This window comes from Pteropus alecto, unplaced genomic scaffold (assembly GCF_000325575.1).
Source record: "Pteropus alecto unplaced genomic scaffold, ASM32557v1 scaffold74, whole genome shotgun sequence".
Classification (NCBI taxonomy): domain Eukaryota; kingdom Metazoa; phylum Chordata; class Mammalia; order Chiroptera; family Pteropodidae; genus Pteropus; species Pteropus alecto.
Window position 1 is genome coordinate 3573312 of NW_006436291.1, and position 13159 is coordinate 3586470.

At 50.0% G+C, this 13159-nt stretch overlaps 2 protein-coding genes across 5 annotated transcripts in view; one reads left to right on the forward strand and one right to left on the reverse strand.

The window, feature by feature from the left end:
- The window catches only part of DOCK1 (dedicator of cytokinesis 1), a 380982-nt gene that overhangs the window by 215616 nt on the left and 152207 nt on the right, over positions 1-13159 (reverse strand).
- Positions 1-13159, forward strand: part of FAM196A (family with sequence similarity 196 member A) — a 38965-nt gene that overhangs the window by 12869 nt on the left and 12937 nt on the right. For 2 of the 4 annotated variants that reach the window (XR_003046604.1, XM_006912860.3), the window contains one exon: positions 8744-8815. The exons of 1 other annotated variant lie outside the window; for it this stretch is intronic. Coding sequence is in view for 2 of the 3 variants with exons in the window: in XM_006912860.3 (XP_006912922.1) it covers positions 8744-8815 (72 nt within the window). In the remaining variant the exon portion in view is untranslated. Of the gene's footprint in view, position 1; positions 7662-8743; positions 8816-13159 lie in introns of those variants that run through there. One more of the 4 variants, XM_025047521.1, reaches the window with a different exon arrangement.

Below are 13159 nucleotides of genomic sequence, written 5' to 3' on the forward strand. Positions count from 1 at the left end.
GGGTGATGCGTGTCGTGAAGTTAAGCAGGAAAGGGAGCCAGGGCGCCGAGTTCCTCCGAGCCATGAGGGGAGCAGGCGCGTGACGCAGGCAGCAAGCCCCGCTTGGGGCGAGCACGGACTCGGCGCTGGGATCGGGGCGATGGATCAAGACGCGTTCACGGCCACCCACCGAGACGCACTCGGTCACACGAGAGTAGGACACCTAATCGCTTCATCAATACCTACTTGGAACGGCCTGTAAGAGCCACGAGCAGGGCACTGCGGATTTGCCAGAGGACGTGTGAGCTGCCCGGGAGGGGACAGGACACCTGGGCCGGGCGTGAGGACGCTGGTTCGGGCACACACAGCCCCACCGAGACAGAGCTGCTTTTCCACGCCGCACAGCTCCACCCCCCTAAAATACAAAACAAGCCTTTCCTCTTGGAAACGTATGTTTTCTAAGTCGTCAGTGTCTTGCGGGCAAAGTCTACGCTGGAGTCACCCAACAACTAACTGCCCCCAGCGAGAGCCGCACACAGAGCCGACTGTGGACACGAAGCCCAGCGAGAGCCACTGAGCGGGTCCAGGTGATGTGCAGCACAGTGCTCTGAGGTCTGTAATCAGAGCGCTAAGTAGAAATGCACAGGATTGCTGAAGACGACCCTCGTGTGTTCAGTAAGGTCACCGGGACTTGCTGGTCAGGCTCGTCTCTCAAGGGCCAACATCTCACTTCTTGGCTCTGGGAGACTGGCACGTACTATTTTGAGAATTTCACCCTCTGGGTAGGACAAATAAGAAGAATGACCCGCCTTAACCTGCGAAAGGACTGTGCTCTAAAACATCATTCCGAAGTAATTTGTTTGGACATCTTCCAGTAAGCCCAGATGAGACATGGTGTTGGGTTCCCAGGCCAGCCCTCGTTTGGGTTCCCAAGGTAACCCTCAATTTTTTTTCAGCCATGGGACTCTAAAAATAGAGTGTCCCTTATTGGAGTCACCCAGGACGCCCATTTCATGCGAGGGACGTCTGGAACACACACATTCACATTCGGGGCGGAAACGAGGAGGCATGTGATGGACTTCGGTCTCAGGGAGAGCCCTCTCCCCGAAAAGAAGTCCTCGGTAAGTGGAGGAAACCACCAGTAATTGGAGTGGCCTTACTACTGCCTGACCTGACGTCCACAGGCAGAAGATGAAGACAAGAGAGAAACCAGGGCCGTATAATAAATGCTCACTGGTTAAAATTCCCTAAACACAAAAAAAGAATTCAGTGATTCGAATGCAGGCGTTGCTCCGTTACATTCAAGGTGCTGAGCAGACAGCGTGGAAGGGAGTCTTTTTAAAGTTTTATGTCAAGGAAGCTGTGAAATTCCACTGGAACGGAGGTCAAACCAGCCCTCGTAGATCTACTGACACGAAGTTACCTTTCCAATTAATTTTATTTTCCATTTGCTCTTTGATTCATCATCCCATGCATCCACAAACCGCTACCGCCACCTCTCCTGTGACCGGCACACCAGACATCGGCCGGGCAAACAAAGAAAAACACGAAGCACGCCACGACAATGCCGAATGACGAGTGTGCTGGCCGAGGAAGCTACGGAGAGCTGGCCAGAGGGCCCCGCGGGGCGGCTCGCGGGGCTGTCCCTGCACCATACTGAGACGCTTCAAAACAACCCGTTTAGACATCCCTAAGGCGGGGGAAGTTAGGGGTGCCGCAGACACTGGGGGCTGCTGATACTTTGTGTTCCTCAAAACACAGCTTCAGTTAAAACAAATGAATTGTTCTGTCTGCCCAGGGACCCCAGGGCACGAATGAACACGGGATTCACCAGCCTAAGATCGCGAGTCAGCCACTGGCTAAAAGACAGCTCCTGTCGGCTTCTGGGAAGAGAGAGCCAGTCACACTGTCGCCAGCCAGTGAAAGCCGGCGCTTCCTTTTACTGCCCAGTCAACGACCTTGGAGTTAGTGAGGAAAATCACTGTCATGTTCTTTAAACAAACAACTTCGATGTTCCCCAAATCCTGTCCTATCATAGTGCAAGTGCATAAAACAGATAAACGGTTGAGGGTCCGCGGTAGACGGGTAGATCTGAATTCACATGAGCTACTGAACAGCTGACGCACTTTCCGGACCTGAGCTGGCAAGTTCCTAGTGAGACCACGGACTCAGGAACAAGCCGAAGCTACTGCCAGGGGGTGGCCTTGACACACACAAGGGGGTCACTGAAAACAGCTGACTTTGGACGGCTTTTGAAATCTAACGTCTCCCAACAATACTAGTGGTATCACTTTATGCCTCTAATTCATGTCACTTGGAGACTCTTGAGTGAAAAGGCCCTTTAAGATGCTGACGTAAAGGATGGGTCAGTTACCAAGAAAGGACAGCTGGAGCTCAAAGCTGGGCTAGACTGCAGGAGGGAAGGACGGTTTCTGGCACCCGGTGAGAACGCCGAACAGACAAGAGAGATGGAAATTAAGGGGATAAATTAAACGAGGGCATAAAATCACCGGAGAGCGGAGAGCGTGCGCTTCCCCTGCATCAAGCACCGTCTCTGGCCGGGGGCCCAGCACACACCTCTGAGTTAATTCAAAGTGGCAACGCGCACCCGCTCTGTAACTAGTGTCTTCAAGACCACAACGGAAGGAGCACACCGCGATTTCGGTGTTCTCCCAAATGTCACCGGCTTATGGGCTAGAAACTCTGCGCCTGCTGGGAACCACCAGGCCATTTGAAAGACCAGCAAATCAGCCACAGGGACCCGTGAGCTTTGCGCCCTGCACTGTGAAGCAAAGTGGGGTGGCGGGGGGCGGGACCATGGGGGGTCCACATGCAAACACCCCGGTGCTCGTCCAGAAAAGGGTGCTTTCCCGAAATCGGAAACCGAACACCCCCGCAACGCGGGGAGGGGATTTTCAATCGGGAATTTAAGGTCTTGTGGAGAACACGAGTTGCTGGGCTGTGGCATCAGAAACAGTGCATTAAATTCAAGCTAATAAGCCGATACTCGTACTGACTATTAAATAGAATTAATTTCCTCCTGCCAAAGCATTCTTCCCTGAGCTGCTTATAACTTTGTTGGACTCTGCTTCTGATAACAGGAACAATAAGAGACAGATATGTATTTTTTTCCTTTCCTGACCTTTTCAAATCAATCTTTTTTTTGGATCCAGAGCTGTTGTTAGTCCCGTCTCTCAGGTCCTTTCTTCAAGGTCGCAGAGACACTGAGCACGCAGCTTGGATGTGCGAGTGGCCAGGAAGAAAGCCTTCGGCGACCTTTCTGTGGCATTTCTCGGCACCCTCTCCTACCACCTAGAGCCTCGCTATCTTAGATCTCCCTGCGACGCGTTCATGAAAAGGCGGACGCTGTCTGTCACTCCTGTCGCCTGCTCTTCGGTCCCTGCGTTCCAGGACACGGCCGCGGCACGGCTCAGGCAGAAGGTGGCAGGTGTCCCTCCTCCACCACCCCCGTGGCTTTGTGATACGAACTGCTCCGCCAGCTCTGCCATGCCCCGCTTCCTCGTGGCTGTCTCGTTGCTTCTGAAATTCTATAACTGGTTGCCTCTCTAGCGGGCGACGCGCAAAACTTGTGTTTTTTTTAATAAATATGCAAATGTGTATTTTCATATTCAGGAAATTTTGATAATGACAGCTGAAGAACTGGAGGCGGTTACTGCAGAAGCCTAAGGTAGCCAGAGACGCTGGTGACCTGCGTGCGCAGTTAATCTTCAGACTCCCGGGCCCTAACGGAAAGGACCCCGACGTTTCTTTCAAAGCGGGGGGCGGGGAGGAGTGGGGAGGAGGGGGCTTTACTAGAGTTCCACGCTGCCGTCCGTAATGTCGCTCACTCCGCTCTCTCTGAAGTGCAGCAAGGCCGCGTGGAGAACCCCGCTTTGCTGCAAAGGGGAAGCGGAAATGACCGCAAAGCTGGACTCCACCAAAACCACGCTGCACGGTTAGCTCGTCTCAGATTCCTGCTTCAGCGAACCTGGAACAACGGCTGCTCCTCCGTGCACCTTCGCGAAGCCCGGGCTCCTCACATCTCCACTGACCTCATGACTCACGGGTCCCTTACCCGTCGGTAAAGCGCAGCCGGACCAAGGAGTGCCCAAAGGGCATCGAGCAGCAGGGGAGGTTCCGGGTCTCAGCACTGGCCCTTGGGTGGGAACTGTGGTCTCCAGGAAGGATGGCGGACAAGAGGGTCAGGGCAGCAGTGAAGGAACAGCTCTGAAAAGCCAGCGCCTAGGAGCCCCGGCTCTGTCCTTGGTGCTGAACGTTATCCTTTTCGAGTTACAGACCTTGTTGAAACCAGAAAATACCGACACAAGGCAATTAACTGCAATGAGCGTCACGAAGATCAATGCGTTAAAAATCCCTGTGTGCAGTGAGCACACTTATCACTGGGGTCCAAAGGGGTTCCTACTGGGGAAAATGTGAGGACCAGAGCTGTTCAAAATTTATACTTTTCATTTGCTTTTTGCACTCAGTTGGAATTTTTTTTCATTAGATTTGTCTGTTACTGAAGTTCAGCAGAAAAAAACAAAGATTTTATTATTCGATCAGATTAATATTAACCAAACTCCCAGTGTGTAGCAGGCATTGTGACAGGCACAGGATTATACACCTATATTAGGTAATGCGTTCCTCAAAACAAAAGGGAACAGAGACTTAGCAATGCAGCAATTAACGTGCAAGACAGAAGATTTATAAGTTTTGATCAGCGTGTTCTTCCACTGCAGCTTTTACATCAATAACCCAAGCTTGGTCTTCTCCAAACTTCTAATCACAGAGATCTCTAGCCCTCCTGTCACTGGAGAAATATCTGCTCCAGAGCTCACAGTTTTTGCTCCTGTCTGTGAAAATGGTGATCTAGAAAGATAATCATTTCAAGGCCTGGTTTTATGACTTGTTTCCAAGTGAGAAGGAAAAAAAAAAAGGGAAATTCTAAAACAGCACTTTGTGTTCCCTGTCAACGGAAAGTATCTGCTTCGTCTATATTTGGAGAACACATTCATTCAGATGCTGCAAGACAATTATTAATGTGACTATAAAATTATCAGCGAAGCCAAACCCTCCAGCTTGGAAGCTCCAAAGACAATTAGATGGACTACCAAAGCAATATGTATACAACGTATTACATAGTTTCAGCACTTAGAAACACCCTCATGCTTCATAAAATTTTAGCAGGCATACCTTGATTGACATGAGCTGTGGAGGCAGCCTGTGACTTAACCACATGACGCAAGGGCAACACTTTAAAATTTACCCACGAATTAATCTCTCAGTGACCTCTATTTCTATAAACTACCTCTGTGGACTCCGAACACTTGAATCCCTTACACGGAAGAAAAGTCCTAATTAAAACTTGAAACACACTGAAGAGTTTCTCTAAGAAAAGCTCATGGCAATGAAATCCTAGACATACTTCTCAGACGCGCTGGAACTGTGAGTCACCGATTTCTCATTTAAATTAGCTAATAAGAGAGTGACCACGGTTACATCTCCATATGAAGCAGGCGTAATGACTCATTTGCTTCTTATCAGCGCGCATTGGCAAAACTACACCGCATCTCAGATCCAGTAGGGTAGGCTGGGTGGTCACTAAAAGCAGCAAGAGGAAGGAAACTGAATGACCGTACAGAGCAGGAGGGTGGGGGCCAGCGTTAAGAGGAAGTGTTTTCCACATCATGCTTTCAACCACCTATGAGAAAAACTCTACCGCGGTTCCCCATGAAATTTTAAGTAATGTCCAAAAGAGCTTCCTAGCTTCCGTGATGTCCACCCCACCTACTCCCATTTGCTCCGTTTATCCCAGCCACACCCGCCTGCTTTTCTCTCTTGCAAACATGGCGTCACTGTCCACACTGCAGGACGTTCGCATGTGATGATGGTCCTTCTGCCTGAGGCACTCACCTCCCGATCTCCAGATGACTGCTTGTTTATCAACAGTCAGGTCTTATTTCAAATGGTGTGTCTTCCGTGTGCTAACCTCAGGCACGCCAGCACGACACTTCCCAAAACACATGGTGGTATCACAAACGATCCATCCATCTATCTGGTTATTCACTCATGTGTTTCCCTGTTGCCTGTCTGCCTCTTCCACTCTGCCATAAGCTCTATGAGGACAAGGACTTTGTGTTGTTCAAAAATGTCTCCTCAGTAGCCAGGATAATGCCTGACCCTGGTAGGCACTTAATAACTATTTGCTTACTGACTATAATGGGGGTGGGGGGTGGAATGTGTGCTTTTTACAAGGTAATAAGAATAGAGTCTTTTCACAAAGGCCTTAAAAAGCACTTTCTAACTGAAGAACCCCAAGATCCTGGAAGAGAGTCCTCTTCTGCATTCCAGGGGCCTGAAGCCTTTGTCTGTCACGGCTGGATTCATTGACTGTCCCAAGCTGGCAATTACACACAGTACAGAACACAGGTTCTGAGGCACAGGAGCACATCAGGGAGCATCAGAAGCCTGGGGTCTAAAAATCACGACATGCCAGACCTGCGGTGTGACTGTGTTCTCTGTAGGATGAGGGTGGCGCCATCAATGTGAGGGCTCAAGGCTGTAATGTAGCTGGGACAGTGGGGGGCCTAGGACACCGGGCAAGCACGGGCGCTGGATGGAGCTGTGTCCCAACGACTCGGACACGAAGCTCCCTGTGCCACCAGAGGAGGGTAAGAAGTGCCCCCCTCCCCAGCTTTGCCTGTTCTCTTTGAAAAGCCTAAGTTTTAGAGTGTGACCAGCAGGCTGACCACTATTCTATGTCCCTGCCTTGACTGGTGGTGAGTACACTAACAGGCCAGTGCCATGTAACAGTGGCACAGCCCCTCGCCTGCAACCCGGCGAAACAGTCTGAGAGCACGTGCCACGTCGGACGTGTTGACGCTGGGACACCAGCTCCAGTGCCGTGCTCATTTCACTGTGGGAAATGGCCGTGCTCAGAAATGAGGTCAAAGCCAAGCGCTGGTAGGATAAGCTGGACAGGGAAAGGTGTGGGGGAAGGGAGGAGGTCGGTGCCACGATACACAGGAACCTGGTCCCAGCTCGACAAATCTGGAGTCAGGCGGGCAGCTCGGGGGGGTGCGCCCTGAGGCCTGTCGGTGACGGCAGAAGGGGCTGCGGAGGCAGAGTCTGTGTCTGGGACCTTCAGAGTCCCTTGCCTGACGAAGGCAAAGGCAGGGGAAAGGCCAGGTGTCAGTCCCACGAGGCGCCCCATGCGGGGAATGATGGTGGACAAAGGTCAACACAAGCGCAGACACATTATGATTCCAGTTCTGGCTCAACTAGACTGTGTCACAGGCGATGGCGGGCAACACCCTGGGGCAGAATATGGTCACTCGATTAATAAATAGAATGTGCAGAATTCAAAGGTCGCGTCCCAGTTTACGAAAGCTCACCGAGACAACATGGCTTGGAGTGGAAAATCCTTTGTCAAATGTTTATGTAACACAAAATATAATGAGGAAAACAAGTCATTTTCAACTCAAAACCCATGATGCATACAAGAGAAGTTTGCATAGTGAAGGTGATAAAATATTGATGATCCATGTTGACAAAAAACCATTTGTTCACACCATTACTATGTTAAGTGACTCTATAAATGTAAATTTACCCCCAAAGTGTGTATAAGCCAATTCAGATGAAAGCTTTTCTTCTGCCACAGATTTAACAGATTCTGGTTATCATGTTTGTCTCTGGGTACACACTAATATTCAGAAAAGACATACCCGCGCATTAAAAATATCAGAGAGGAACGGGCAGGTAAAGTGGCTAGAAGAAACTGTGAAGGCACCCCTAAACTAGTTTCCTGGGGTGACTGTGCTGAGAGATATTTAAGGCCTGCTCTTATCATCAGACCTTTAAGTTTATACAACCTTCCATGATATGCTCCAGAAAAGACTTGATGGTTTTAAGGAGAGATCTGCATTCTCCAGCCCGATCCCCACCCCCCGCCAAAAATCTGCGGTCTCACAGGGCTGCAGAGCTCACCAGAGAATGCGGCTAGGGACAGCACATCAGCAGGCGTGACGACAGCCGTGTGACAGTCTACCACAGGGGTCAGCAAATTTTTTCCTCCGAAAAGCCAGAGTAAATATTCCAGGATTTACAAACCAAGAGGCAAAATCAAGGATACTGTATCGGTATTGATATCAATATTTTCACAATTTTTATCATCCAATTTAAAATTTTATATATGAACACCGAAATGTGAATTTCATTATATTTCATGTGCTCCAAATACTATTATTTCGATTTATTTTAACCGTTTTATAACGTCAAATCCATTCTCAGCTTGCTGGACAAAGTTGGGCCAAAGGTGAGATTTGGCCCGAGGGCTTTAGTTTGCTGACCCCTGCTCCTGGAGGCCAAGAGCTTGTGAGGCAAAAACAAGCCATCGCCTCAGCATCTCGGGTTGGTTTTCCCTCCAAGTTTTTTTTGTTTTGTTTTGTTTTTAAAACACCACAAATAGAACGCTTCACTGAAACATCCCAAATTCCCTCTGCTTATAACAAAATCAGATTATTTACTTCGTCCAGTAGCTTACGTTCACATTCTCAATTTAATTTCAATATCATCTCGAGCGGTAGCTGTTGCAATGGTTGTGTAAACACAGAGACAGCAACAAAACGGGAAACACGCATCCATCAGTTTCCATTACCGTGACGAGCACTGGCGTTGGGGAAGCAACCGGTTCGAGGCGTCTGCTCTAGAAAGGCCAGCGACCGCCAGCCACCACTTGTAATGCTCTCCTGTTCTTATCTTGTAGGCTTTCATATCGGACTGGGCAAGACACAGCTAATTGTGACACATGCAGGAACAGTGCATGTATTATCTATAGGTATGTTAACATTCTCCTCTTCCCGCTTTTTTATTATGAGTGACGAATGATGTTTACCCACAAATGCCAGCATCATTGGGGGCCATGCTGGGATGATTGTATCAGACAGACAGTAGAGGATGTTACCTGACCGTAATTCTATGCTCCTTTCTAAATACTCGATCCCCAGCGTGTGATCACGGGACAAGGGAGAGCTTGAACTCATTTACCTTGCAAATGCATCTTAGCGGTTTCAAAAGTTGGTGTATGTTTGATGGCTTGCTCTCTCGGAATCCAACAGCCGTGAGCACTGTACTGCATATTCTGGAAAAGTCGTGAAATATGAGCCCTTCGGGTGGTATAGATCAAAGGTGGGAAGCCGCTCTGGATATGCTGGGCACGGCGCGGGGGGACCCAGCTGCTCCCAGCAAATGTGCACTTTATTTCCTGGGGACTCACAAGGGCTGAGGCGCAGTCTCCCGTCTGCACCCCTACAGCTGGTCTTTGTGTTTTTTTAGTTTGAAGCTAGTTTAGATTCTGCATATCGATAAGAATACAGCAGAAACTTTAAATGGGCAAAAGTCACGTTAGTTTCCTGGCAGTTATTCAGGATTTTAAGACACGATCACGACCTTCGGAGGTTACTCTCTTCTTTCTGGAAATGTAATTCTCACGAACAGACTATGAGAGCAATAAGAGATGTTATGATTTAGTTCATTTTTTAAAAATTAAGTCTGAAAAATGATTTTAGTTGATTTGCCAAATTATGAAAAACAATGCTGAGTGCGTAGTTGCATACCTAAAAATGTGTGACGGGACCCCCACTGTCACTCCAAATACACCTTCTAAAGAGATCTCCACAGTTACCACCTTCTAATTAAGAATGTCGAGACGAGAAGAGGCTTTAAAAATAGCAAAAAGCTTGAGTCTACACCATCTTGGACCCATGGCACGTCTCTAATCAAGGCACACATCTCAGACAGGGCCCTAGAGGCTCTGAAAGCAGTCATGTCACCTGGTGACCTTGTCGTGCAGAAAAACTAGGGGGCACACATGAGCACTGGGTATCACGCTATCGCATTCCTTATGGCAGAAGTTCTCAACAGGGTCCACTTTTGCCTCCTAGGGGACATCTGGCAAGGTCGGGAGGGAGACATTTCAGCTGTCACAATGAGGGAGGGGCTATTGTCATCTAGTAGGTAGAGAACAGGGATGCAGCTAACATCCCATAATGCACAGGACAGCCTCTGCGACACAACGGAGTCGCCTGGTCCAAAAGGCCAACGCTGAGAAAGCCTGTTTTGCTGGAACCGTCACCAGTTAAGGTCTAGCAGAAGTCACATGCAAAACGCCAAGGGCTCCGGGCGGCAGGCGGGGAAGCAGGAACCCCTCAGCGACTCGTCCCAGAAGTCTGGTCAGTGGGATGTCTCACCGCATTCACGTTGCGGGAGAGAATTCTGCTTCAACAGTGAAGCGCAGTAACTGCCACACGGTCATCCCGCACTCACTGGGGCCATTGGGAAAAGAAGTGAGAGATGCAGACATCGTCCCAGTCCAGCTGTCGTCGCGGTGGGAGCTCCAGCTCACCCAGCCTTCGAAGGCCGCGGAGAAGTGAGCGGAGGTTTCTAGAGCAGGTCCACAGCAGCTGAGGAGCATCAACCCACTTAAACGTCTTGTGGGTGATTGAAAAAAGAACGTATTCGAACACTCTCCAGTGTGACTGAAGTAATTTAAATAGATGTGCCTCAAAGTCCAGAAGTAACTTGCATTAAAAGTGATATTAAAAGTGATTTAACAAGCCCACGAAAGACAAGAATTCATCTTTTTCAGGAACTGTCCTTGACTAGTTACTATTTAGAACTGGATCGACCGACACCTGCAGGAATCCCAAACACCAGCCACTGGCTTGCTTCTCGAAGAACCGTGTGTCCATCTGGCACCACAGAGATTTGCCAGAACTTAGCAGAGATTCGGCAGGTAGACGGGATGAGCCATTGCGAGCACTCAGATTGACCTGGCAGTGTCTGCTAAGGCTGAACAGAGGGGAGACCCTCCGCAGCCACACCTCCCCGACCCACAGCAGCCCCCTAACCAGGAGGATAGTGCTAGAGAAGCAGCCGAGTTTTCGATCTCTCTTTCAGGAAAAGTATTTTAAAATCTCTGCTGTCAGAGTGGTAACAACAGCAACAGTTCCCACCCCCACCCCCCAAACTTCTGCTCTAAATAGAAGTGACTCTGGAAGGCTTAACGGAAACATTTCAGCTGGACCCCCAGGCCCCCCACCTCACAAAGTCAGTCCTCCAATTACTAACTCAGACAGAGATCTTGATATTACTGCCAAGTCAAACTTACGCAGCTCGCTGAATTCTGTTTCCCAGTTTTCCTATCACTTTAAGTTGAATGTAATTAAAAATTAACAGTTACTAACTGGGCAGGCAATGTTATATGTCAATAGAGAAGTTAACAGTTACTCTTATAATGGTTATTGAGAGTGGGCGGGAGTTTTCTGAGCCGTTTAGATGTAACAGGAGTGAAAACTCACTTCTGGTCAACCAGCTGAAAAACAAGCCACAAGGGAGACAGACCACAGCCTGAAACGTGTTATTCTAATTTGAACCATCCCAATTGCGATCTTTCATGTACCTGGTTTTGGGCTATGCCAGTCTTTCGGGGGCAGGCCCAGATGTTCTCGGTGCACGTGGGGACCCCCACTGGAGTTCCAAGGTGGCTTCCACGAGCTACGCCCATTTTCCTTCGACACGGAATGGCCTTGTGATGGAATCTGACTCAAGCATCTTTCTGGATGCCGATTTGCCCCTGCGTTTTGCACACTCAATAATTTGCGGCCCGCGACCCTTCTAAAGCATCTCACTCACAGATAAGTCTCGCCTGCCTCAGTTACGTGGCGTCGGCTCACGTAACATTCCGAGAAGTCACATCGCTTCGATGATGGGTGCACATGGCATAAACAGACCCAAACGCACCACCCTCTCGGTGAGCATGCCATCTGAGGGTAAGGAGAGGACTCGAGTCAGACACAGCGAAGCCCGTCGGCCAGGGCCTTGTGAGGGCGTCAGTTACGTCTCGGGGGCACAGGGTGCTGGTGGTGAATCTAGCACTTCGGACAAGGAGACTATTATGACGCTACGCAAACGCCAAAGACCGACGTGAGAGGATGAAGAGCGACTCGCATCGCGTGAGTCTGTCCCGATGCCTGGCGACTGATGAGACGCCTCGGGGTTCCCGGGGCCAAACAGAAAGGGGAGCAAGTGGGGGTTCAGCCTGGTGACCTCCCAGCTTTCCCTCACTCCTGCGATTCGATCCTCGAACGCCAAATGCGTCTTGAGGAGCAAAGGTTTCTCTGGTGACAAGCACTAAGAACTCAGCAGGCCCTGGGCAGGAGGAATCACTGGTTCGGGTGACCTGCAGCAGTGCACGTGGGCAGCCACCGCAGCTCGGAGTACAGACCCGAGCGAGCCGGGAAGTGTGCACATTTCAAAGGCTTTGTGATTAAAGTCTGTTTCTTCTCATCGAGGGAACAAGCCCTCCTTCAATTGCATATGGAGGGTGCCATTTGAAAGCATAAGCTTAGCTAAAGTCAGGGTCTTGCAGTGGCTTGGGTACCAAGGCCTGCATCCTAGGCTTCGGGAATGTTCCTGTGAGTCCCCGCATCACCATCTCTGCCATTATTCTTGGTCTTTCCCGCGGGATGCCTGGAGCACTTCGGGATTGAATAGGTTAAAGGAGTTTCAAAATAAATTTTGAAACGCCGAAGGGCTGTGGCCGGCCCGAGACTGGAAGAACACCAGGGGCCACCGTCACTGCCACATCCACACGTGGCAATCTGCCATACCTGTCTGCCGGCAACAGAGCCCTGGAAGTCAAAGAACGTGGCCCCACCTGACGTGCATGTACACGCCGCTTTTCACTCTAAACCCAGTCATCCTCTCTGAGTGGCTAAGACTCCTCCACGCTCCCACTAACGCTCGGCGCAGGGCATGCGAACGAGGCCAAGGTCAAGACGCAGCTGCCAGGGATCTGTCAACATGGCCCCGTAATAAACGTGCGCCTCTGCATGGCTGGCGGGATGAATTTCTCTGTAAAAAATCAGTCTGTTGTGGAAATACGCATGACTTGGGAAAAACATCAAAAGGGCACAAGGTCTTGAAGCGGTTTTGGGGGGCAGGGCGGCCAGTGCCACAAGCAGCAGGTAGCAAAGATGCTCAGATACCGGGTGCCGCAGAGGACAGGGCTGAAGCCCCGCTCTCTGCCTGGTGGGGCGCCATCGAGTCCCTAAGGCAGGATGGCACCGAGGGATCGGCAGATCCCTACCCGCTCTGAGATCTCGGGAGTCAGAGATTTACA